This window comes from Pangasianodon hypophthalmus, chromosome 2 (assembly GCF_027358585.1).
Source record: "Pangasianodon hypophthalmus isolate fPanHyp1 chromosome 2, fPanHyp1.pri, whole genome shotgun sequence".
Lineage (NCBI taxonomy): Eukaryota > Metazoa > Chordata > Actinopteri > Siluriformes > Pangasiidae > Pangasianodon > Pangasianodon hypophthalmus.
In genome coordinates this window covers 31,330,168-31,353,466 of record NC_069711.1, presented here as the reverse complement: position 1 = coordinate 31,353,466, position 23,299 = coordinate 31,330,168, and the positions used below count along the sequence as shown (strand labels likewise).

Genomic DNA, 23,299 nt, shown 5'->3' with positions numbered 1-23,299 from the left:
AGGGTGTCCCCTGCCTTGTGCCCTGAGTCCTCTGGGATAGGCTCCAGGCTCCCATGTGACCCTGTGCAGGAGAAGCAGTACAGAAAATGAATGAATGGATGGATGGAGTCTTTCTTTCTTTATGGGTGCCAACAATGCAGAATATTTCATTCATTCATCCTCAGTTACCTACTTTATCCATCCTGGTCAAGGTTGCAGTGAATCCGAAGCCTATCCTGGGAACACTGCGGGCAAAGCAGGAACAAACCTGGATACCCTACCAGTCCATCCCAGGGCAGTGTGGAATTACAGGAAGTACTGTTATTTGTGTTATTATACTAATGTTTTTATGTGTTATTATACAAATTTTTCATCACTGATGTGGATACAACTGTTTCTGCCCAGTGGTCTGACCACAAATTTGTAATGCGATAGTTTTCAGTTGTTTATATATATATATATATATACACACATCCAGATGTGTCTGTGATGTTTCAGTGAACTTCACTTCATTTAATGCAGTAATGTTTGCAGTTTATAATAATAATTACTGTATTATCCAAGCTGACATACTCTAACGTACAAAGCACAAATATTACAGTTAGGAGTAGGTATTTCTGTCATGTATGAGGAATAAAACCTGACAGGGTGTGCTGTTATAGAAAAATAATCAACAACAGAGTGGTGGTAATACCATCCTGAAGTTATTCCAGGATTATTTTCCTGTAACAGCAAGCTGTTTCAGCGCAAATGTTATGGCGTTCCACAGTCAAATGAGCTTTCTGTAGTAAATGTGTGATTCCGTATCATAATTTTAATATTACGGGGGAAAAACTAACATACTTCCAACATCAGCATGAAATCATTTCACAATGAAACACTGTTACTGTTTAATTAGACAGTTAATTGCATTCCAAGTTATAAATATAAACATGAAAGCATACAGAAAATTAATTTATACAAACATAAAGAAGGATGGTTCAGAATAAAAATAAAGCTGAGCATTAAATCATAATCACATTAAGTACAGTAAGTATGAAGTAACTGCAGTTTTAGTAAAAATTTGATAATAGATGGAATGAAACAGCTTGAGGGCTTGTTCTCATTCTCTTTATCGCCTATATTAATCCACAGAGCTCCCGGAACGGTCTTCCATTAAGCGCATTTTCTAATGAAACGTCATTACAAGAGCTCAGAACACTGCGAGCAGAAAATGGGGAGAGCACTGATCTGATCACTATTTGGCAACGGGCAAAGTCACATTATGTTCTGGCTCATTTTTTGGTGGCAGTGGCCTTGGCGCGGTTAAGACGCTCTACCAGCGTGCGGTCTGTGGCGGGAGTACAGCGAGACAGGACAGTGCTGATCTCTCCCTCGTTCCTCCTCTCAATAGCTGCATCTGCTGCCCCTTCCAAATCACTGAGAGAAAAAAGATAAATGAATAAATAAATATACATTCAACTTGATATTTTTAAAAAAAATGCATCAAACACTAAGAAAAATCCTTACCCTACTGCCAGGTGGGCTTTGACCCTCTGCTCTGGTGTGACTTTCGACACATATTTCTTGGCCTCGAATTTGTTGTTCCGTTTCACGCACACTTCAACAAAGGGCTGCAGTTGGGAACAGAGTTCAGCAAACATCACGGGACAGTTTTTATACAAGTCACATGGATTACAAAGTCTATATTTCTCTTTACCATGTAGCCAATGGGTGATTTCTTGCTTTTGGCAAATTTCTCGAGCTCCTCCCAGTCTGCTTTATCAGCCAGTGCTGTCAGCTTCAGCCACCAATACCTGTGAGGAACAAACACTATTGTGTCTTGCACATGCGAATCACTCTCGCTCTCTCTCTTTTAAAAGTAGAGAGAGTGCAAAATTGATCATGGTTCATGTGCAAAAAGAAGGTGTAAGGTCACAAAGTTATATAATCTTAGTATTTTCATGACCACTGATACAAACGGCACAATTGTACAAAGGGGTGGTGTTTTAAATGAATATAATATCAAGGGGTGTGGTTAAGTGATATCCAGAAAACAGCTCCTGTAAGTGCAGTGCACCTCAGTGAAGATTTATATCAGCCAATTCCTCATGTACACCATGCCGTTGCTGATTATTTTCCTATAACAGCACACCCAAGTGTTTTATTCCTTACATAACAGTACTTTTACTGATCCAGATGTGGTTAGTGATTTATTATCGCCCAGTTTGCAGTGGTTCGGTTTGTACCTGAATCTTTATTCACCACAGACAGACATGTACCTCTTATCAGGCACTCTGAAGTCCTTGTAGAGCTGCTCGGCGAGCTTGTGCAGACCCAGAGACAGCAGGGTGCTCAGAGTGTCATGCAGAGAGAAACCCAGGAGGTACTCGCCTTTATCCTCCTCTAGCTTCCTCTGGAAACGCAACAGACGCATCTCATCCTCTGTGGCCTAAACAAAAGAGACAGAGGCCAAATATATGATCATAAATGTAATAGTTCTGTGAGTAAGCATGTATAATTCACCTATACAAACTATCATCTCAGTATATTTTCAGTGCCAGGTGAGGTTCACTGTAGATTTAAATTTACTTTCACGTTATATTCCTCACCTTGGCAGCAAACTCATTCTTGGCCTTGTTGTACTCATCTACTGCACTTTGTAATAAAGACATTCGAGCCTCCAGCCTCTGCCAAACGTGCACACAGACAGTGGATTAGTTAGAACACAATGAACGAAAGTCTCTTATTGAGAATCTATTGTCTCTTCGGATCCTACCTTTTCTTTGTAACTAGCTTTCACGTAGAAATTGCCCAGTTCCTGGTGATCGTCATCTTGATTAAAGAGATCCTTCAGTGTATCCTGTTCCTGATGCTTACAGAACTGAAACACACATATGAGGAAGTGAAACGCACAAATCCACGCTGAGTTAAATGCTAACACACAGTGAAGTGGGTATGGTACCTGTCTATAGAGGCTAAGGGCCACAGGCTGGTTCCTAAGAGTCATGAAGAAGTCTCCTCTGTTCATCTCATTCTTCAGGTATGTTACCACTGTATACACTGTGAAGGCCAGAAAAATCAGGGCTTTAATTAGAATCAATGTTAATTAACGTTATCACTTATGTTATAGCAGCTGTAAACCATCATTCTCTCACCAGCTTATAACTCTTGAAGTTAATGAGACAAAAAGAGCAGCCTATGTTGCCAAGAAACCACAAAACACAAAGTCCTCTGTCCTTAGACCTTCTTGTGGCAGAAACACTTCGTTACAGCTTTACCCCTGACTGTTACAAAGCCGTCACACTGGAGACTCCTTCCATAAACATTAACTAAATGTCTCCTTACAGAAAACTTCACCACATAAATGACTATACAGTTTTCTCTGTTAAACAACAGCACATTTTTAAAGCAATTTATTATTAAACTTCCTTTGTGACTAATATTTCGCCAGAACTTGCATTTCCTATTTGACCCCAAAATCGATAGTTATTTTAAAAATGTAATAGTGTGTCATAAATGACACATTTATTCAGATTTGTTTTCCCCTACATCGAGCAGGAGTTTTATAAACAGGAACTTTGTAGACATTTCAGTAACTTTGGGTTGGGCGTGTGGTCAGATCAGTGTATCTGTGTTCAGTATGTTTGTTGTGTTGAATCTATACTGCCAAGTTCCGCATTCAATGTGTGTGTGTGTGTGTGTGTGTGTGTGTGTGTGTGTGTGTATACCAAGGTCCGTGTCTCCACTCTCGATAGCTTTGCTGAGTGCTAACTGGCTCCTCTTCATCCTCAGCAGCAGAGGAACCTGCTCACCAGAGCGAGGCTCGAACTCCAGCAGCTGAGAAAGAGAGAAGAGAGAAATGAAAAAAGAGAAGCACTGAGAACCATATGTGTGTGATTAGAAGTCCATCACTGTGTGTGTGTGTGTGTGTGTGAGTGTGTGTGTGTGTGTGTGTGTGTGTGTGAGTGTGTGTGTGCGTCTGCATGTACCTTTATAGCGAGTTCAGTGCGTCCACATTCGTAGGCTTTATTTGCGATCTCAGAGTAGGAGATTCCAGCAGCATCACCCAGCTTTAAACTGATGGTCCTTGCAATGACCTCATCAGCCTCCTCTTTCTGCTGCACCTACACACACACACACACACACACAGCAGCTATCACTCTATCAGCTGTCTCTATCACTTACGCACTCACAGCAGCTATCACTCTCTCTATAACTATTCTAATGATTTGATCCAGTGGTGGGTGGAAACACAATCAGCGAGTTACAAGAAATAAAAATCATTTGGGATGATACGCAGGGTGGGCAGGGGGAGCCACGGCCACCCCTGCCTTAGTGTGGCTCTGCCTCTACACCGTACCTTGCAGCAGGCCCAGTGTTTGAGCACTCGACTCACACCCTGATACTCAGGAGTTTTCAGATAGCGACAGATCTCGATGGCCAGAGGATACAACCTGCGATATACTAGTCTAAGAAAGAAAGAACGAAAGAAGGAGAAAGAGAAGGATGAGAGAAACAGAGTAATTAAATTATGAAAAAGGAATAAGACATAATGAATTTCAATATTCAATATTAAATACCGTACTAATGCCCCAATATAAAACACAAATATGATTTCCTGCTTTTTATTTTTTTTTAATAAAACTTTTTCCTCTCTTTCTCATTTTATATTTCCTTTTTATTAGCTGAGTAGACCCATATTTTCTAAACCTATCTGCCCATTTATTTTCTCTTTTTTTGTATTTCAATCTTTTTATCCCAGTGTAACAAAGCTTTGATAATAATAATAATAATAATAATACACTGCCAGTAATTAACACACTGACAGGTTTTATCTCACCGGTCTGTGAGCACTTGAACAGTCATCTGTTTGAACTGAGTGTGTGTGAGAGGGATTCCCACAGTGTAATCTCTCACTGCGTTTAACACTCGCAGGTCTCGACACATGCTGACAAACGGCTCGGGAGGAAAATTACTGAGAAAACATTTTCCGAAGGAGGCCGCCTGTAGAGAGAGAGGAAAAATATTCTATTAAATATATTACAGAACAAAAATGACCAAAGTTTTTGCCTCGAGATACGGCACTTACAGACTAAAGGCTTATGTATATTTAATATGGTACAGATTTACTGCCAAAATGAATAAATCTCTTCACATGACAGGATTTTAGACATAAAATTTCTTCATTTTAGTTGAATGTTTAGGCGTTGAGACAGACGACTAAACATCCTCCTTTGGTCAAATGGAACCTTTCCTAACCATAATACACAAATAATATAAAATATGTTCAAAAAAATATTGATAAATATCAATAATATTGTCCTGACTCACCCTCAGGAGTGTTTTCTGTGTCTCTGCCTCATGCTCGTGTCCTGCTGCCTCCACACACTGCTTCACCGCCTCCCCCAACAGATTCCGCTCCTTAATCTCCCTCAGATACTCATCCGCCTTCTGGCTCTCTTTCTACACGTACACACGTACATATCATACACACACACTCTCATATTACATATCACATCGCCATACTGATATAACAAGATAGTCATTTACTACAGAGGAAAAATCAGACATCTCTAATAATAAAACACGATCAATATTCACCAAATTCCCACCTCGTATTCTTTGTGAGCCTCCAGCAGCAGTGCTCCAGGAGCCATGGAGGCGATCTTAAAGATTTCCTCACAGGCAGCTACCAAACAACACAAAATACGTCTGAGTATCATTTTTTACATGTCTATAGATATGTGTTTCAGGAAGCGCCTATGTGTGTGTGTGTGTTTCTAACCTGGCACCTCCTGCAACAGTTCATGATTTGTGGCGTTGATAATTCGAACACTGTCCAGCTCTGGGACCAGGACTGAGTCGTCCTCGAGGTGGTATGGGATGGTGTCTTTACACACTCCTACTACCAGCAGGTACCGATCCCACATGATCACCACTGAGGGCTGCTGACTTTTAGGTCTGCGACACCTACAGAGAAAGGAGAGGAAGATGAAAAATGACTTGCTGCACAGTAAAACAGTGTATTAGATGTGACGGCCTGGGAAAACCCTTCGCATGTTGTATTTACATTTTACGCTATATACACTGTAATTCTGAAAATTAGAGGTGTTTTCTGAACTGCAATATGTTTTGCATGCATCTTAGCCACAAGTAAAGAAAAGTCTAGCATTTTAAAATCTGGTTAAAGTAAAAAAGATAGAATTCGCTCCAAGATTTCGCTCCGACTGTGGCGCAGGAGAATAGTGGATATTTTGACAGCTGGAATCTGATTAGAAACTGAATTTATTCTGTACAGTACCTGCTTTATGATGCACTGTAGCTATCCAACTTGATCAAATCATGAAAATCACACTTAGCTAGCAATGTTTTAGACATCTTTAGGCAAACTGATAGATGGTATAGACAGAAAATCCTAATTTTATTTGTCCAAAACCCCAATTTCTCATCATTTTTAGTTGATTGCCGGAATTTAGCCAGTGACATCTGAAGGGTTTTCCCAGACCACCACACATATTTAGATATACAGGCTATATGGGAAGCCAGCACATTTTGTAAAATCAAACTTTATTTATTTATTTATTTATTTTTGCACCTACCATGCCATCTGTCTGGGTGGATTTCTGACTTTGGTCTCTACTTCACTGAGTTTCTCCTGCACACATAAAATGTTAAGTGAGTTTTCTGACCTTTCCAGGAACAAAAAGACAAAACAACGACTGAACTGTGTGCCATGACACAAGCTTGAAGTGATATCAGTGACTGGTCTCTTAGTGGTGTGAATGTGAGGTAAGAGGACTCAAGAATGTAGTAAGTACACAGGCTTCTTTCAGTTTTAACAGTGATCCAGGTCAAGACCAGACTCTTTTCGGCTTGAATATAGAGAGAGACATAAACCCAAACCAGAAACAAAGGTCTCCCGAGTAGCACAACAGAATCATCGCAGGTTTGAATCCGGACAATGCCACAACTATCCGAGGCCAGTCAGTCACAGTGACACTAGCCAATCATGGGCATCTGTGAGCTCATGTATGCAGAAGAGGGCGGATAGCACTCTTCTCTGAATGTGTTAAAAAGCATGAGCGGACGTTTGTGGTTTCACGAGCTAGAGAGTGGCAATTGGCAAGACCACATTACATAGAAAATTGGGAATTTTTCTTTTTTTAATCTGATAAAAATCTGACAAAATCTCTGTCTTCTATATTCATTACATACCCTCAGGTTGCTGGTGCCCATCCACACATGGCCCGAGTCAGTAAACAACGCCAGATACTTGTAGCTGAATGACACACACATGTGTATTATACTGGTGGCCTGAGGAGAGAGGCCTGGAGGGCTCTGAAACACACACACACACAAGGCAAAGATCTGTGATTACATTGTTCATTCAAGGTGCCGGTCAGCACATATACATGCAGTGCTTTATTTATTTACTATAAAACTGATATATGAATGTGTGTGTATGTCTGTGTGTGTGTGTGTGTGTGTGTGTGTGTGTGTGTGTGTGTGTGTGTTTAGTAGCTCATCACCACTGCAGTGCAGGTGCCGTAGTCCAGGATAAAAAGATCAGCACCGTTTGCAACCAGCACTTTACTCTGTCTGTCCTGGGTAAGCACTGCCCAGCAAGATGGCACCCCCTGGAGACCTGGAGTGTAACGATATACAAAGAGAATTATTCAACCACAAAAGATATGGACAGATACTGAAGAAAAAAAGGGTATGAACAGATACTGAAGAAAAAAAAAAAGATGTGGACAGAATAACAGGGTGCTCACCTGGTACCTCAGGTAACCTCCTCAGCTTCAGATCATCAATGTTCGTTGCCAGAGTAAACCGGGATGCTCCTGTTACTATGGCAACTCCGGTTCCATATGGCGAATGGAAGACCTTGGCCTCCACAACCTGGCTCTGTCCCACCTCCTAGTTCCAGAGAGAATCGTGATGTGAGTGACGTCTTAGTTAAAGCTTGGACCTGATCTATTTACACTTCTTAATTTCTCCTTAACCTAAAAAGAACCCAGTGAACACACTGACTGACACTCAGCAAATGGACTAATGAGTGTGAAATCATCCTGAGACAAAGCATAAGGATGTGCTGTGTATGTTTGTCAGATCTTCTCACGTTGCCCATGCTGAAGTGTCTCTTGAAACTGCCAAAGAGGTCGTAGACGAGAACAGTGCCGTCTTCCTGAATGCACAGGAGATCATCACACACCGTCCAGCCCAGCTGTTTCACCACACCACTCTTCCACTGCACAGAGACAAACACGTTAATCACGCCTGTTCCTGGAACAAGAGGAAGACACTCTCACTTCACACTAGTCCATTTGTCACATGGGGTGTTTACCGGAAAGCTGGCGAGAGTCCCTCCAGAAGCAGAATAGATCTCTAGCTGGGGTCGGGCGCTGGGAGAGCGGCGCTGAGGCTCCCTCAGCAGAGCTGCGACAGAACCACGGGTGTAAGAGTTAACATAAAAGTAGATAAACATCCTGGGAATTAATGTTGCTTTGGGAATGAATTTAGGAATTTAAAAAATAATTCTAATAATAGTTTCTCTTGAAAGATTCTGCACTGATGCCCAAACATCATAATCTAATCATAATCTTTTACAGAGACTTATGCGTAAATGATTATTTAAAATTATTATTTCATTATTTAAAATGTCAAACTATTTCTTAGTTAACACTATAGGCTAGGGTTATCCTTAAAATTTATAATTATTTAAAATTTAAGTATACAATATGTATTCACACAATAATGAGCTCATAATACTGTGTTCATATCACATAAAAAGTGAAGAATATCGCAAGAAGGCTGTAAAGAATAAGCCCTGGGGTCTGTGATATTTTTATTTAGTTACAGTGATGGAAACCACAACCCAACATTATCAAAGTTCTACTTATTCTTCACTTTTTACTATTGTTCGACTGATCACTTGAATTGAATGGGTTTAATCCAAACTTCAAAAATAAGTCAGCCTATAAATAATGTTAACTTGAACTTAATGTTTCAGGAGTAAAAACCTCTATGGCTATAATAAATACACAAAATGTATTGCACACAGTTAAAAAATGAGCCTAATATTTGAAAAGTTGGACGATATCCATAATCAAAGGCCCATGTTACAGATAAAGGCGTCTCTGGCTGCTATGTGTACCACACTGTATCCTCTCTACAACACTCTATAATCCTGCATTATTCATATACGTTATGCACATACATAGGACAATAAAGCTGACGTGACTTGACTTGACTAAAGGTTTGAAAACTCATGGTGTAAGGTACAGAAATTCAGGTACAGAAAAAATCAGGATGCATCAAGAGGCATGAAGAATCAATCAGTAATCTCGTTGCGATGCCCAGACAGTCCCAAAGGCATATTAGACTTTAATAAAACTTAAATAAATAAAATAAAAATAAATAAAGCAGCTCCTGTGTCCATGACTTACCGATTGGCCCACCATATGGAGCTGCAGCTATTAAACAATCTCTGAGACCATCCTTCAGATTCCAGCCCATCTCATACAGCTCAGTCTTCCTGTTTATTGCAAGAAACATTAAACATTGATGCATTTCTGCATTTAAGAAGAAGAATTCAAATAGTTACAATGATAAATAATACAGAGAACTTTTTTAATGATGCCAAGATCAACAAGATGGGGATACTGTGTATATATATATATCAACAAATCAACACCAGGCGAGGCTACAAATACAGACAAATGTACCAACATAAAGAAAGAAATAGAAATCATTTATATAAAAACAGAAATAAAACATGAATCACTTAATATGACAAAAATGCAAAAGTTTACACAAAAACGTCAAATGTTGGAGCGCAGCTTCCACACTTTCTTGTTGCATGAGGCAATTAAAGTTTGTATATAAAAATAATTTAGTATTTTGTTATGGAAGTGCATTGCTGCCAGGCAAGAAAAAAAAAATAATAATCCATCATCATCTCGTTATTAGAGGAAAACATCTGGTTATTACGAGAAAACATGATTATTATGAGAAACTGGTAACCATTATAAAAAAGAGATCAATTATGTTGTAACATATTATAACATAATAATGAGATAATTTTCTCTTTTGAAAGAGATACAATATTTTCTTGTAATTCTTTTTCTGGTAATCACGAGATGTTTCATGAAATGCTGCTGGGGATTTCTGTTTTCTTTCATTTACCACTGTACATCTCTGTACAGAATAAATTCCCAGTGAAATAATGAACAGATAAAAATCCATCCATTCATCCCCTGTGGATCATGACGTCACCAGTCCCTCCTGTCACATGACCTCCCAGCCTTCCATGACTTGCCAAATGATCTGCAGATATTCAGCAGTGAATTTCCAGATCACTTGCTTCTCTAACACACCCTGCCAAGCTGAAACGCTTTTATATTTCATGACTTTTGTGAGGTCGCTGTTTAACCCGTTAGCGGTGGAGGTTTCAGCCTCTGTGCTGTTACCTGTAAAAATTCTCTCCAAGAGGATTCCAGTTAGCGGTGACAAAAGCCATGTTTTTCCTTCTATTCCGGAGTAAATCTGGATGATTTCCTTGTCAGTTCATGTGTTTATTAGGCTTGTTTTTCGGATTTGTTGTTGAGTTCCTCCTCCATTATGGGTTTCCCTCTTCTTCTTCGCTTGTTATTCGGGATTGATGTCATGCAGTAACACTGCGCATGTCTGCGCCCTCTGCTGGCCAGAGCAGGGAATCACACAGTCTCACTTTTCTTAAAAATTCAATTCTATTATTTATCTATTGATTTTTTTTATATGGTGGCTTAGTGTTTAGCATGTTTGCCTCTTACCTCCAGGGTTGGGGGTTTGATTCCCACCTCTGACCTGTGTGCACAGAGCTTGCATATTTTCCTTCAGGGGTTTCTGCTTCAGGGGTTTCCTCCGGGTACTCCGGTTTCCTTCCCCCAGTCCAAAGACATGTGTTGTAGGCTAATTGGCATTTCTAAATTGTCCATAATGTGTGAATGGGTGCATTAGTGTGTGTGTGTCCCGCCCTGTGCCCCGAGTCCCCTGGGATAGGCTCTAGGCTCCTTATTTATTTATTTGTTTGTTTGTTTGTTTGTTTGTTTTACAACTAAAATTGTAAATATTACACACTGTCACAAAGCAGGTTTAACAGAAATGCGGGAGTTGATTTAGATCCCTAATGAGCAAACTAGAGGTCACAGCGGCAAGGTAAAACTCCCCGAGACATCATGAGGAAGAAAGCATTTATGAGGGGTCTATTATTCAAACATAAATGATATTTTAATTAATCATATTTAGCATAACCGCATAGCGTCCTGAAGCACACTTAAGCAGACAACAAATATGTCTGTTCTGACTGACTACATTTTGAAGTATTGAGTGCATTTAATTTCCTTTTATTAGACAAGATTTCCCTTACAGCCACACCCCTCTGGGAATGATCTCAGAAGCTAAGCAGGACTGGGCCTGGTTAGGACTGGCGCAGTATGGTGGTGAGCGAATGGTCAAGAGTAGTCATGATTGGTACTATAGCGGTTAAGTAGATGATGTACAACAAAACTTAAATTTTTTTTTACTCCATGAACCCACCCCCATATACACACCAAGTCACACTCCAAGAATCTACTCCGGACAGAGCTCAGTTAGATGGGTGATTAGATCTCCGTTAGACACCCTGACCTTGTGTCTTTGCTCACTCAGCCTTTCATCTGCTTGAAATCCAAGTCATAAGACTATAAACACGGCTCACACCAATTTGCTGCTCGGAGAATGGTCAAGAATGTCTTTGACATCCTGTTTTTCTTCGTAATGAGCTCCCACATGTTTTTCAGCTGACATCACTACCTTTAGATAGTTAGCATCATTAGCTGCACGGGACATAGCAAGCATTACAAACATATCTATGAAAGTGATTCATCAAAGTCATTGCATGACCTGGCTCTCTAAGTGATAAAAGTGTATCTACTTGATTTGTAATAGAAAGCTGTCCATTAAAAAAAAAATTCAGTGCTTTAGAATGCATTTACAAACTAAATCCATGTCTAACATTATCCCCTTCATCCTCTCATCTTGGAAATGTGCTACCAATGTTTCTATTCATTTTACTACATATGTTGTTGTTATGTTTTTTTGAAAGCACATTGTGGTTTTGGGTCTCAGTAAAAGTATTCAGCTGGATTCCAGATTCCACCACATTTCCTTTTCTCACCTGACTGAGTGTGTCTTTAAAATGACTGACAGGAAGCCCACGTAAACACACACAAGCAGTCCGGCCCAGTCCGCAGGTTTCCAAACGGGTTTTCTCAGCAAAATAATACACGTAAGCTTATGCCATTGTTTAAGAAATTACTTTTTATTATGTTCTACATATTTCCCAAGTTAAAAAAAAATCCACTATTGCACCTTTAAAATCATGTGTAGCAACAGACTAGTCTCAGAATGTCAGGATAACAGTCTAAACATAAATATCTCTAAAAACCAGTGTCATGTAGGACAACTAAAGAATTGTATTATACAAACATACATATTATAATTAACCTGATTTCTCCAGTCTTAGTTTTAATCATCTAATTACCTAATACTGTCACATTACCTTCCTCTCTCCTCTCAATACTACATATCCATATACAGTACTGTGCAATAGTCTTAGGCACCCTATTTTTTACTACAAACTTTGTTATTTTCTGACTTCTACATTATTGATTCAGTAAAAAAAAAACATTTTAGATTCCAAACATTAGTTTTCCAGCACAAAATTAAATGTTACAGAAAAATGTTTGTATGTCAGTAAAGAAAGCAGCAGATTAAATAAGAGACACTTTTCAGATAAAAACATAATGAAGGCTGCTGGGTTTCGCTGCAGAAATAAGAAGCGAGTCGACAGTCAAAGTCTCCAGAAGAACTGTGGCTGCTTCTGCAAGATGCTCAGTAACACTTCCAGCTCATTTCCTTATAAAACTGCACACACTGTACCTGAGATACTGTTTTTTTTTCTAAAGTGAAGGATCATCACACCAAATATTGACTTTGTTTCATTTATTACTGTTTATTGCTCTTTATAGTATTTTTTTAATGCAGAAACATTTAATTTCATTATTTTTGAAGGCATCTTTGCTCTACAGCATTTCTTTGCATGTGCCTAAGACTTTTGCACAGTATTGTGTGTATATATATATATATATATATATATGTATATATACATATAAATAATATTGAGAGGTGAGAGGAAGGTAATGTGACAAAATATATATATAATTAAAATTCATTTTTGGCAACTCTAAAAAAGAGATTTGATGCCAGTATATTGTAGGCCGCTGAAACAGTACAAAACAAACAAAAATAAAGAAAGAAAGTTGTTTTTCTGCACTGAGACATAACATTCACTTTCCCGCGTTGGGAAAAAAATGGAAGAGTCCATTCTCGCGTCCAAATGGGGGGAATCAATGTGTGCATTAACATCACAATTATTATAATTTTTTCCTCATCTTAATCTTTTTATGCTATAAATTGAACTGCATTTGACCCATTTTCATTGATGAATTTGTTTTTGAAACCGACTTGATTGCTTCTTGCATATTTTACTATATTACTTCGACCCCTTTTCTTGTTACATGAAAAGACCTCAGCGGCGTTTTATTTTTTTTTCTCCTCGTCTCATATGTTTTTTTCGGGTTTTATACAGGAAATTCCACAGTAGAAAGAGCATTTTTTCTTCTGCAAACCGAGTGTCTTATGTTAGATATTCATATTTCATATATTACGGGTTTTATTTTATGTTTTATTTTGCTTCCAGACGTCGACCCACGTCAAGCCTGAGAGAGATGGAGAGCGAGACAGGCGTAAGTCCCAGAGCTATGCTAACTAACCCGCAGATAACTAACGTTCATTTCGCTCTCTGCCTAATTAACCGTTAGATTTAAACATTTGAATGTAAGTATTGCGTGCGCGTGCGCGACCGTTACTTTGTAATCAGTTGGCGATATTGTTGCACAGCGCGTTAAAAAGTCCAACATGCTAGCTAACTCGCTTCAAATCCTAGCTAGGGAGACGTTTTGTAACGTCTGCTCAGATAAAGTGGTCGTTTTGCTCGTTTTTGATTAGCACATTGTTGTATAAGTGTGCAATTACGTGTCTATATATATATATATATATATATATATATATATATATATATATATATATATATATATATATATTATTAGAAATGGTTTATGTTTTACAGTGTTGTGTACAGACTTTGAAAGAGGCTGAGATGATTCACATAGGAATTCATTATTTTTCCAGTATAAAGAAAAACCTCTATAATTATTCCTATATTATGGTATTTAAAAATCACATTTATTTTCAACTTTTTTTGTGTTCAAGTATCAATGTCAGATTCAATCCTAATATATATATCTTTACTCGTGATGTGTGGTTCACGAATGAGTCGGCTCTTTGAATCGGATCTTTTTAGATGAACGTTGAGAGTCGACTCACTCACAGGTGAGCCATAATGAAGCAATGCATTATGGGATGCCGTCTGTTCTCAGCACCTTTACGCCTCTGTGCTTTCTCTGTGCTTTCTCTCTCATCTCTCTGTCCTCTTCTTAATCTTTTGCATCTTGTTTTATTCTCTCATCACTCTCTGACACTTTTTCCAGAAAAAAGTGGTATTGTGCCATCTCTAATAAAAAAAAGCAAATACCTTTGAAACTTTAGATGATAAGTTTGTTATTTGCTGATGGTTGTAACAAATTATATCACACATTTAGAGTTATGAGTACTAAATCTCATACTGAACCTCCAACCTCAATCCAGACAGCAGAATCTGTCACTATCTTTAAAAAAAAACTACTAAAAACCCATCTCTTCCGTGAACACTTATCTAACCCCTAACTTATCCCCACAAAAAAAAAAGAAATCTGCACTTACACGTGCTCTTACACCGCCACTCGGGGCACTTTGCTCCTCAAGCACTCCGTGAAAAATCTTGTATGGATTCACTACTTTTATTGTTCTCTGCTTGTATCTCCTCATTTGTAAGTCGCTTTGGATAAAAGTGTCTGTTAAATGAATAAACGTAAATGTAAACGTATTATTTCACCTTAAAAAGACATGATGGAGTGATGTTTCCTTAGAGCATCTAAAGACGGCATGGGAAGATGACCTTGGAATAGATATCGAAGACTGGCAATGGGATGAAGCACAAGAACAAGTTCATCCTTCTTCCTTGTGTATTAGACATGGTCTAATACAATTCAAGATCCTACATCGACTTCACCTGTCTAAACTAAAGCTCTCTCAGATGTTTTCCTCTGTAGACCCACTATGTGATAGGTGCGGTCGAACTCCAGCATCACTAGGACATATGTTTTGGAGTTGTCCTAAGATTAGTAATTATTGGATTTGAATTTTTCAGTTATTGTCAGAAGTGTTGGGAAAGCAACTGGATCCAGACCCAATTTTAGCTGTTTTCGGTGTCAGTAGTGATAATATGGAGCTATCTAAAAACCAGCATATAATGCTTGGATTCGTTACACTCTTAGCACGTAGATTGATTTTGCTCAACTGGAAACAGAAAGATCCTTCCAACGGCTCGGCATTGATTAAAAATGTTATGTCGTACCTGCAACTTGAAAAGATCAGATTTTCCCTAAGAAAGAAAACTAAAAATTTGTATGCAGCATGGAAGCCTTTTATGAATTATTTTAATAAGAAAGCAATAGTTGAACCTTAATGCAAGCAACCCCCCCCTTTTTTTTTTTTTTTTTTCTTCTCTTTTTTTTCCATGTATCATTACGATGTTAAAATCCATTGTTAAATTAGGATTTGTATAAAAGTGTAAAAATTTGGATTGGAATGTTTTTTGTTTTTGTGCCAATGTAAAAAAACTTAATAAAGAGAATGTTCAAAAAAAAAAAAAAGACATGGTGGAGTATAAGTAGTAGCTGCTTTTTTTGCGGCATTTAGGGTCATAAATTTCCATTTTAGTCAATCAGGATTATTTAAGATGATAGATTTCCTAATCGTAACCAAATGTAGGTTAGGGGAGGTCAGTGATTGTGTGTTTCTCCTCCCCGTGTAATCAGACCCAGACCAGCTCTCCTTCAGTCAGTCCGACACCTCCAGAACTGACCAGCGCTTTCGATCACGCTTCCCGCTTTGGCACAGTCATCCCAAACCGCATCTTTGTAGGAGGGATTGACGTCAAAGTAAGTGTGTGTACTGTGATCTCGAAATCACTGTATCTCTTAAAATACTTCTCACTGTGAAATCTGAAATCCTGGCAATACAGAGCTGTGTCTTTGATAAAGCTAATGAATCTCTGACCTGTGTGTGTGTGTTTTGTAGACTAACGAGAATGATCTCAGGCGGTTTTTCTCTCAGTATGGAACAATTAAGGAAGTGAAGATTGTTATTGATCGTGCTGGAGTGTCAAAGGGGTAAGTGCATTCTCATTGTTTCAGTTTGTGAGAGTTAACTGAATTAAACTGTAGAAGCTCATTTCCTCTTTTCTGTCTCCCTCTCTTGCTCTATTTCTTTTCGTTTTTTTTCCCCTCTAGGTATGGCTTTGTCACCTTTGAGACTCCAGAGGATGCACAGAAAATTCTGCATGATGCAAGTGTATGTTTTGTGAGAATAGATCTGATATGTTCCAGTTTAAGTTTCTTCTTCTTTTTTTTTCTTTCAATCTATTTAATGGTTTTATCAGGAAATATAAATTGGAAGCAACTGACATACGGTGTACCAACAGTATTTGAGAAAACATGAATGGAAAATTATACAGAAAGAAGGATAGAGATATGTTCCTGATATTTCATGTTCTTTATTTAGGATATATTAGGTATATCTCATATAAATATTCCATAATTTTTTGACAATTGAAATTGATTTAACTGGGATTATATGTCATGAATCTACTCGAGTGAAGCACGGTGGTGATAGCATCATGTTGAGGATTACCCCTCAACATGATGCTATCATCACCGTGCTTCACTCGAGTAGATCCTAAAATGGCCTCTTGGATGCATTTCTGACTAAAACCCTTCTTATCTCATTGATCTAGGCAGAATCACTGGTGTGCCGCATTCTTTCCATTTTTAATAATAGATTTAGTGGATTTATTCCACAGAATGTTCGAAGCAGGGTTTGTTTTTTTATAACCAAACCCTGATACAAACTCTGGGGCTTTCCAGGGACAAATCAGCGGTACCCAGAGGTTAGGTTTGAACTGTTGAGCCCTGGGGCTGTGTGGCTCCAATACTACCTGTTACACCAACACGCTACCTGCAATGATGGCTTGTCTTGCAAAAAATTTGTAATTTGCAAACATTTGTAAAAATTCACATAATTTTTTAAAGGAAAATTTAGGAAGGTTGGGATTAAAGGTGGAGATTAGCATTTTATTACAGCATTTTATTACAACACATTTTGTAGGAAACTGAACAAAATACAACCACATTACCTTTGTATGAACTTGTATACATTTTTCATGAGACCAGGTCCTGTGTTTGTTGTCATTTATGTTTTTCGAGGTAATGTATATGACATTAATTTAAAAGAATGTGCAAATGTCAGTCAGTTAAGGCCAAAGGTTCACAATGTTCTCAATACGCGTCTGTTACAAGCATGGATGTGAGTTATATCACTAAGCAATAAGACTTCTGATGTGAGTCCTGTGGGTAAGATGATAGTGTGGGCACTGTGACGTATTTATAGATATACACAGGTAGTGTATATCTCATGTATGTTAAATATGAGTCTCTCCCTCTCTCTCTCTCTCTCTCTCTCTCTCTCTCTTTCTTTCTCTCTCTCTCTCTCTCTCTCTCTCTCTCTCTGTCTCTCGTTGTCTATCTCAGGCTGATAGGTTGTGTTTTCGAGATAAGAGGCTGAACATCGGACAGGCCATTCGGAAGCAGCAAGTGGCCATGCACTGTACGAATCATTACATCACATGCGTGTTTGTTTGACAGTATGTTTGCCGTATCAGAGTGGCGTATGATGGTGTGTGTTTTTAAAGCAGGCGGTTACACTGTGGCAAGTCCCAGCCCTCCTCTGGCTCTCCCAGCACCGTTTGGCACCATGTACCTGACCACACCCACTGGATATCCGTACACCTACCACAACGGAGTGGCCTACTTCCACAACCCAGAGCCGAATACACACCCATCACACTGGCCTGCTGTGAGCTCAACACACACACATCACACACACACAGGGTCAAACAGACACACACTCATTATACTTGTAGATTTACTTACACATGTATATTTATTGATCCATAATAATAATGTCTTCTGTGAACTGTGAATGTAAATAAAATAAAATGACAGGCATTTATCCAGTTTCCTACATCAAGCGACAAGAGTCATTTAGCCAAAACATTGTAAATGCAAAAATGTGTGTTTCCTAATGTGCCCTACGTTAGACACCCAAAATCATGGGATCTTAAACATCTGAATGTGTATTTTTTTCCTTCAAATATTTGTACAGTACTGTGCAAAAGTCTTAGGCACATGCAAAGAAATGCTGTAGAGCAAAGATGCCTTCAAAAATAATGAAACTAAATGTTTCTACATTTTAAAAAAATACTATAAAGAGCAGTAAACAGTAATAAATGAAACAAAGTCAATATTTGGTGTGACGATCCTTGACTTAAAAAAAAACAGTATTCTCAGGTACAGTGTGTGCAGTTTTATAAGGAAATGAGCTGGAAGTGTTACTGAGCATCTTGCAGAAGCAGCCACAGTTCTTCTGGAGACTTTGACTGTCGACTCGCTTCTTATTTCTGCAGCGAAACCCAGCAGCCTTCATTATGTTTTTATCTGAAAAGTGTCTCTTATGGAATCTGCTGCTTTCTTTACTGACATACAAACATTTTTCTGTAACATTTAATTTTGTGCTGGAAAACTAATGTTTGGAATCTAAAATGTTTTTTTACTGAATCAATAATGCAGAAGTCATAAAATAAAAATCTATAACAAAGTTTGTACTAAAAAAAAAAATAGGGTGCCTAAGACTTTTGCACAGTACTGTATATTATGAAAAGTTAAACAATATTTGCACAGTGAGGTTTATTCTAACAGCTCCAACAGGTTTATTCTGCTAAAAATTTTCTATTTGTGTAAGTACAATGCTATAATGCTGTATTTTGCTGCTTGTGTTTATTAGTCACACACAGTACCCCGGATCTCCGGTCATGGTGGCTCACTCTGCTCCTCCATTTTATACTCCACAAGCCTGCCACCAGCACCAGGTCAGCGTGAACAGATACATAAACATCAGTATAATGGCAGGACCACGCACCGTCAATATTTAACTACACTGTATAAAGGAGAGAAAATTTTAAATCTTATAAATACTTGATTTCTAAAGTTTTGATTTTAAGGCTGATGTGTATTTTGAATAAAATTAGTTATTAGAGTGCTTGATTTTGCTTTTGCATCTGTAGTAGCAGTTCTGAGCCTATATAAAAAATAAAGCCAAACACATTTTCTGTAAGAAATCAACATTTGGACAATAAAAAAAAATAAATAAAAAAAAAAATAAATAAAAAAGCCCTGACAGCTTGTGTAACCTTTTAATAACATTCAGGACCTATTATTCCTTAAATTATTCAAATCCTTCCAGTTAGAAATGTAGCTACTGTGTTTTCTTTTAACGTTTTATATAATTATCAGCAAAGAGGAGGATGTCGGTTTAATAATGAGAGAAGAAATGCAATAACCTCAGACTTGGTCCCTTTTAATTGCCATCTCTCTCTCTCTCTCTCTCTCTCTCTCTCTCTCTCTCGCTCTCTCTCTCTCTCTATCTCTCTCTCTCTCGCTCTCTCTTTCTCTCTCTCTCTCTCTCTCTCTCTCTATCTCTCTCTCTCTCGCTCTCTCTTTCTCTCTCTCTCTCTCTCTCTCTCGCTCTCTCTCTCTCTCTCTCTCTATCTCTCTCTCTCTCTCTCTCTCTCTCTCTCTCTCTCTATCTCTCTCTCTCGCTCTCTCTCTCTCTCTCGCTCTCTCTCTCTCTCTCTCTCTTTCTCTCTCTCTCTCTCTCTCTCTCAGGGTCCTTCTCAGTGTGTGAATGGACACGTGCCGTGGGCTTTTCCTCAGGTAGAGGTCTGTGCTGTTGCAGATATGCTGCAGTCAGTCGGTGTATCACTGATCAGACATTTCAGTGTGTGTGTGTGTGTGTGTGTGTGTGTGTGTGTGTGTGTGTGTGTTTTAGTCCTCTGTCCCTTCAAACCCGAGTCCTTTGCTATATGTTCAGCCTGCTGAGTTGATGTATCACCCAGTGGAGCCGATTGAGAACGGGTGTGTTCAGTCAGCCGTGCCTCTGATGGAAGCTGGTGTTCCTGAGGTAACAATACACACTTTTCAGGATCTTTACTGCTCTTATAGCTTCTAAGTGTTTTGTGTGTGTGTGTGTGAGTTTGTAAAATATTAGAGCACATATTATGTGTATGGTGTCTGTATATTGATGTCTCATGCATTTAATGGCATTATATTTTATTGTATTATATTTCAGTGAGAGAGAATATAAAATACATTGTGTGCAAAAGTTTGCACACCCACAGAACCAAATAACATTGTGATAGGTTTTACAGATGTTCCTAAAATGGTCAAATAGTATATATAAGATATTAATAATTAAAAAAAATACTTTTGTTTGTTGTCTTTTTCCAGGATACACACAGATTTTTTAATTATTGGAATTCTGTTTTTTTTTCAGAAATCAAGGGGTAAAACTTGCACTGTACGTTGTGAACTACTGTATGTAGAGTGTGTATAATTTGTGTGTGTGTGTGTGTATGTGTGTGTTTGTGAGCAGGCATATATGGATCACATTGTGCAGCCACCATATCAGATTTGTTTGCAGAGTCCACTGATTCTGCCTCAGGGTGATGGAGTGAAGGTGAGCCTGCTCTTTACTATAAAGCACTTTCACACTAGGCAGGTTTCCATCAGAGGGATCAAAGCTTTAGCATATTGAAATGTTTCTGAGTGTAGGCATTAAAAAAAAACAATTATTAGTGATATTTTGCAAATATTGACATTCTTTTACTTGTGAAGTGTAAATTTTGGCTACATTCACTATAAGTTCGGTCTGATAAGCACATGATGTCACTCTTTCTTCTTATCAGGAGCAAAAGTTCCAGCCAGTGAGACGAGGTTTCTCTCACTCTGCTGTCCACCTGAGACCCAGGTACAGCCGCAGCCCCCATTACACACACCTGCGTAAAGACTACCGGCCCGATCTTCACACCTCGCCTCCTCCTGCATCCTCACCTGCACAGGATGCGCTGAAATAGAAGGGTTTGGTCTGCTTCCTCACCTCACAGCTCAATACACACCTGTCAAGCCAGCTAACTGTAACACAAACACACTCGACCAGACGTAAATGCCAACCATCATCAGAACTAAACCTAACCTAGCTGCCTAAAAAAAAGGGCCTACGCATAATCAGCTCCTAATAAATCTCAAGATGTCTCTGCTGAAACAGAATACATATACTTATAATAAGCTTTAAACTAAACCTAAATACTGAAAAGCCTAAAAACAGAAAAAAAATCGACCAAGCCAACAAACACACTGTCTTATCTACACAACGCAAGCGTACATAAAATCTACTCCTGCGTCTGAAGACATATTTTACAAAACATTCAAAATAATATTAAAGTAATAATACAAAACATACAATCTGTGCATTGTAAAGAACAGAAGCTTTATTTTGAAAATGCAATTAAACTTGTTTATACCATCCTATTACCAGATCTAAATCTAAACTTCATGTTTATAGTCTAAACAAATATAAATGTGTGTAAATCAGGTTTACGGACCATTTACGTCTGCCAAGACCACACACAAGATATTCACACGAACTGAAACAAGCTTCAACCTGAAACTACTTACCACAAAGTCAAAACACTTATTTATGTCGAGACAAACACAAACCTCTCTCTCTCTCTCTCTCTCTCTCTCTCTCTGCCAGTGATCTCAGCTCTCATTAGGACTTAACTGCAGTGAACTAAACTAACTAAACATAACAAAGTGAAAAAGAGCCAGTGGAAATAACCCTTTACATGGTCTTAGCCTGTTTACATTAACATGAAGACTTTGATCAGTGAGCATCCGATTATTGCTCCAATGTCTTTTTGTTCCCCTCTTAGATCTCGGATGAAAATGAAAAGTTTATCATTTTAAAGGAGGCTTTTTTGGAAGTCGGTTGATTCATCTAAAGATATTTGGATATAAATCCAGACAACATATTCACTCTTTTTGTATCCAAGATTTATAATTGTAGTGTACACTCTGTTTATCATGGCAATGATGAATCTTCACTCTGGAGTTACAGTCAAGAATTTAGAAAATGCCCAGAAAACACACATTAAAAAAGATTTCGATATGCCGCACTATGCATTCAAGATTTAGTTAGCATGGATACAATCATATCATCGTAAGTCAGTTGTAAGTTCTCAAGGATCATTTTAATGCCTTAAAACAACAAACATGAAGCCAAATGCAAATCATCTGGATGACACGGTATCGCTACGTGCCTTACGTTAAATCTCTTGGACGTTTAATACCTGCCTTTATACTTTTATAACCAAAAGAATGATGTCCATATGCTCACTATGTACTACAGTTTTTATCAACTCTCTCAACATGAAGACACAGAGCTCTCATTCACGTACAGTATAACACTGTCATAGTGCTCCTACGATCAGCTTATTCAACCAGCCACAATTATTTATTTATTTAAACATATCTATATCAGTATATCTGTAGTATGTCTGTATTCACTCATAGTTTTATGAGAAGCTCACTCATTTTCCCACAAACTGATTTTCTCCATGCACGTGTTTCTTTGGCTTGAAGTTGTGTTTCTGTATATAGTTAAAAAAGTCTTTCTTTCTCTTATTGTTCATTTACTACCACTTTAACATATTTAGCCTAATGAGTGTGTACATGTCACTCTAAGAGCATTTTATGACACTTAAGGTTTTTTGTTGTTGTTGTTGTTGTCTGTACAATTTGTGCACTAGGGAAAGTGTCATATTTTGTGTCAAAGTTCTTTTTTTATTGTCGTTTTGTACACACATAGTGATGTAGGTGGTTGTTCTCGAACCCAGAAAATATTACAGAAAAACAAAACGATTTTCTAGTAAAAATGGGGATTTACGCTTGTCATGTGCACTATGTTTTTGTGGTTAGCAGATGTTATTACGTTTTGGGAACTTTCAGAGTTGAACAGTGTTTAATGTGTGGTTTAATGTCTTTATACCAAAGACATGTTTTTTGTGAATATATATGCCGTTAAACTGTTTCTGAAAACTGCATTGTTGAAGTTAATAAATGGAACAGAGTGATTAATAAGA

At 38.2% G+C, this 23,299-nt stretch overlaps 2 protein-coding genes across 2 annotated transcripts; one reads left to right on the top strand and one right to left on the bottom strand.

Moving 5' to 3' along the window:
• Positions 1-773: 773 nt before the first annotated feature.
• vps16 (VPS16 core subunit of CORVET and HOPS complexes) lies at positions 774-10,641 on the bottom strand. Its single transcript, XM_026933630.3, has 22 exons — positions 10,434-10,641; positions 9,411-9,499; positions 8,309-8,400; positions 8,084-8,212; positions 7,737-7,881; positions 7,491-7,606; positions 7,177-7,299; positions 6,561-6,616; positions 5,747-5,931; positions 5,574-5,650; positions 5,293-5,424; positions 4,802-4,965; positions 4,322-4,430; positions 3,951-4,085; positions 3,690-3,798; positions 2,924-3,021; positions 2,738-2,842; positions 2,571-2,648; positions 2,241-2,410; positions 1,679-1,775; positions 1,489-1,592; positions 774-1,398 (listed from the first exon to the last, which is right to left on the bottom strand). Exons 1-22 carry the CDS (start codon positions 10,481-10,483, stop codon positions 1,254-1,256), a joined length of 2,508 nt encoding a protein of 835 aa, XP_026789431.3. The 5' UTR covers positions 10,484-10,641; the 3' UTR covers positions 774-1,253.
• Positions 10,642-13,553: 2,912 nt separating this feature from the next.
• On the top strand, positions 13,554-23,297 carry LOC113538256 (protein boule-like). The gene is made up of 12 exons (XM_053232029.1): positions 13,554-13,790; positions 16,023-16,145; positions 16,285-16,376; positions 16,497-16,557; positions 17,793-17,868; positions 17,954-18,117; positions 18,300-18,308; positions 19,115-19,189; positions 19,986-20,039; positions 20,149-20,280; positions 20,752-20,835; positions 21,065-23,297. Exons 1-12 carry the CDS (start codon positions 13,563-13,565, stop codon positions 21,230-21,232), a joined length of 1,266 nt encoding a protein of 421 aa, XP_053088004.1. The 5' UTR covers positions 13,554-13,562; the 3' UTR covers positions 21,233-23,297.
• Positions 23,298-23,299: the final 2 nt, after the last annotated feature.

Excerpts from the sequence above, each read along its gene's own strand:
- vps16 (XM_026933630.3), bottom strand. The coding sequence starts at position 10,483 with ATGGCTTTTGTCACCGCTAACTGGAATCCTCTTGGAGAGAATTTTTAC. Across the intron at positions 2,649-2,737 it reads AAGCTAGTTACAAAGAAAAG|AGGCTGGAGGCTCGAATGTC; the intron begins GTAGGATCCGAA and ends CACGTTTGGCAG. Across the intron at positions 1,399-1,488 it reads AAAGCCCACCTGGCAGTAGG|TGATTTGGAAGGGGCAGCAG; the intron begins GTAAGGATTTTT and ends TTTTTCTCTCAG.
- LOC113538256 (XM_053232029.1), top strand. The coding sequence starts at position 13,563 with ATGAAAAGACCTCAGCGGCGTTTTATTTTTTTTTCTCCTCGTCTCATA. Across the intron at positions 13,791-16,022 it reads AGATGGAGAGCGAGACAGGC|ACCCAGACCAGCTCTCCTTC; the intron begins GTAAGTCCCAGA and ends CCGTGTAATCAG. Across the intron at positions 20,281-20,751 it reads TGGAAGCTGGTGTTCCTGAG|GCATATATGGATCACATTGT; the intron begins GTAACAATACAC and ends GTTTGTGAGCAG.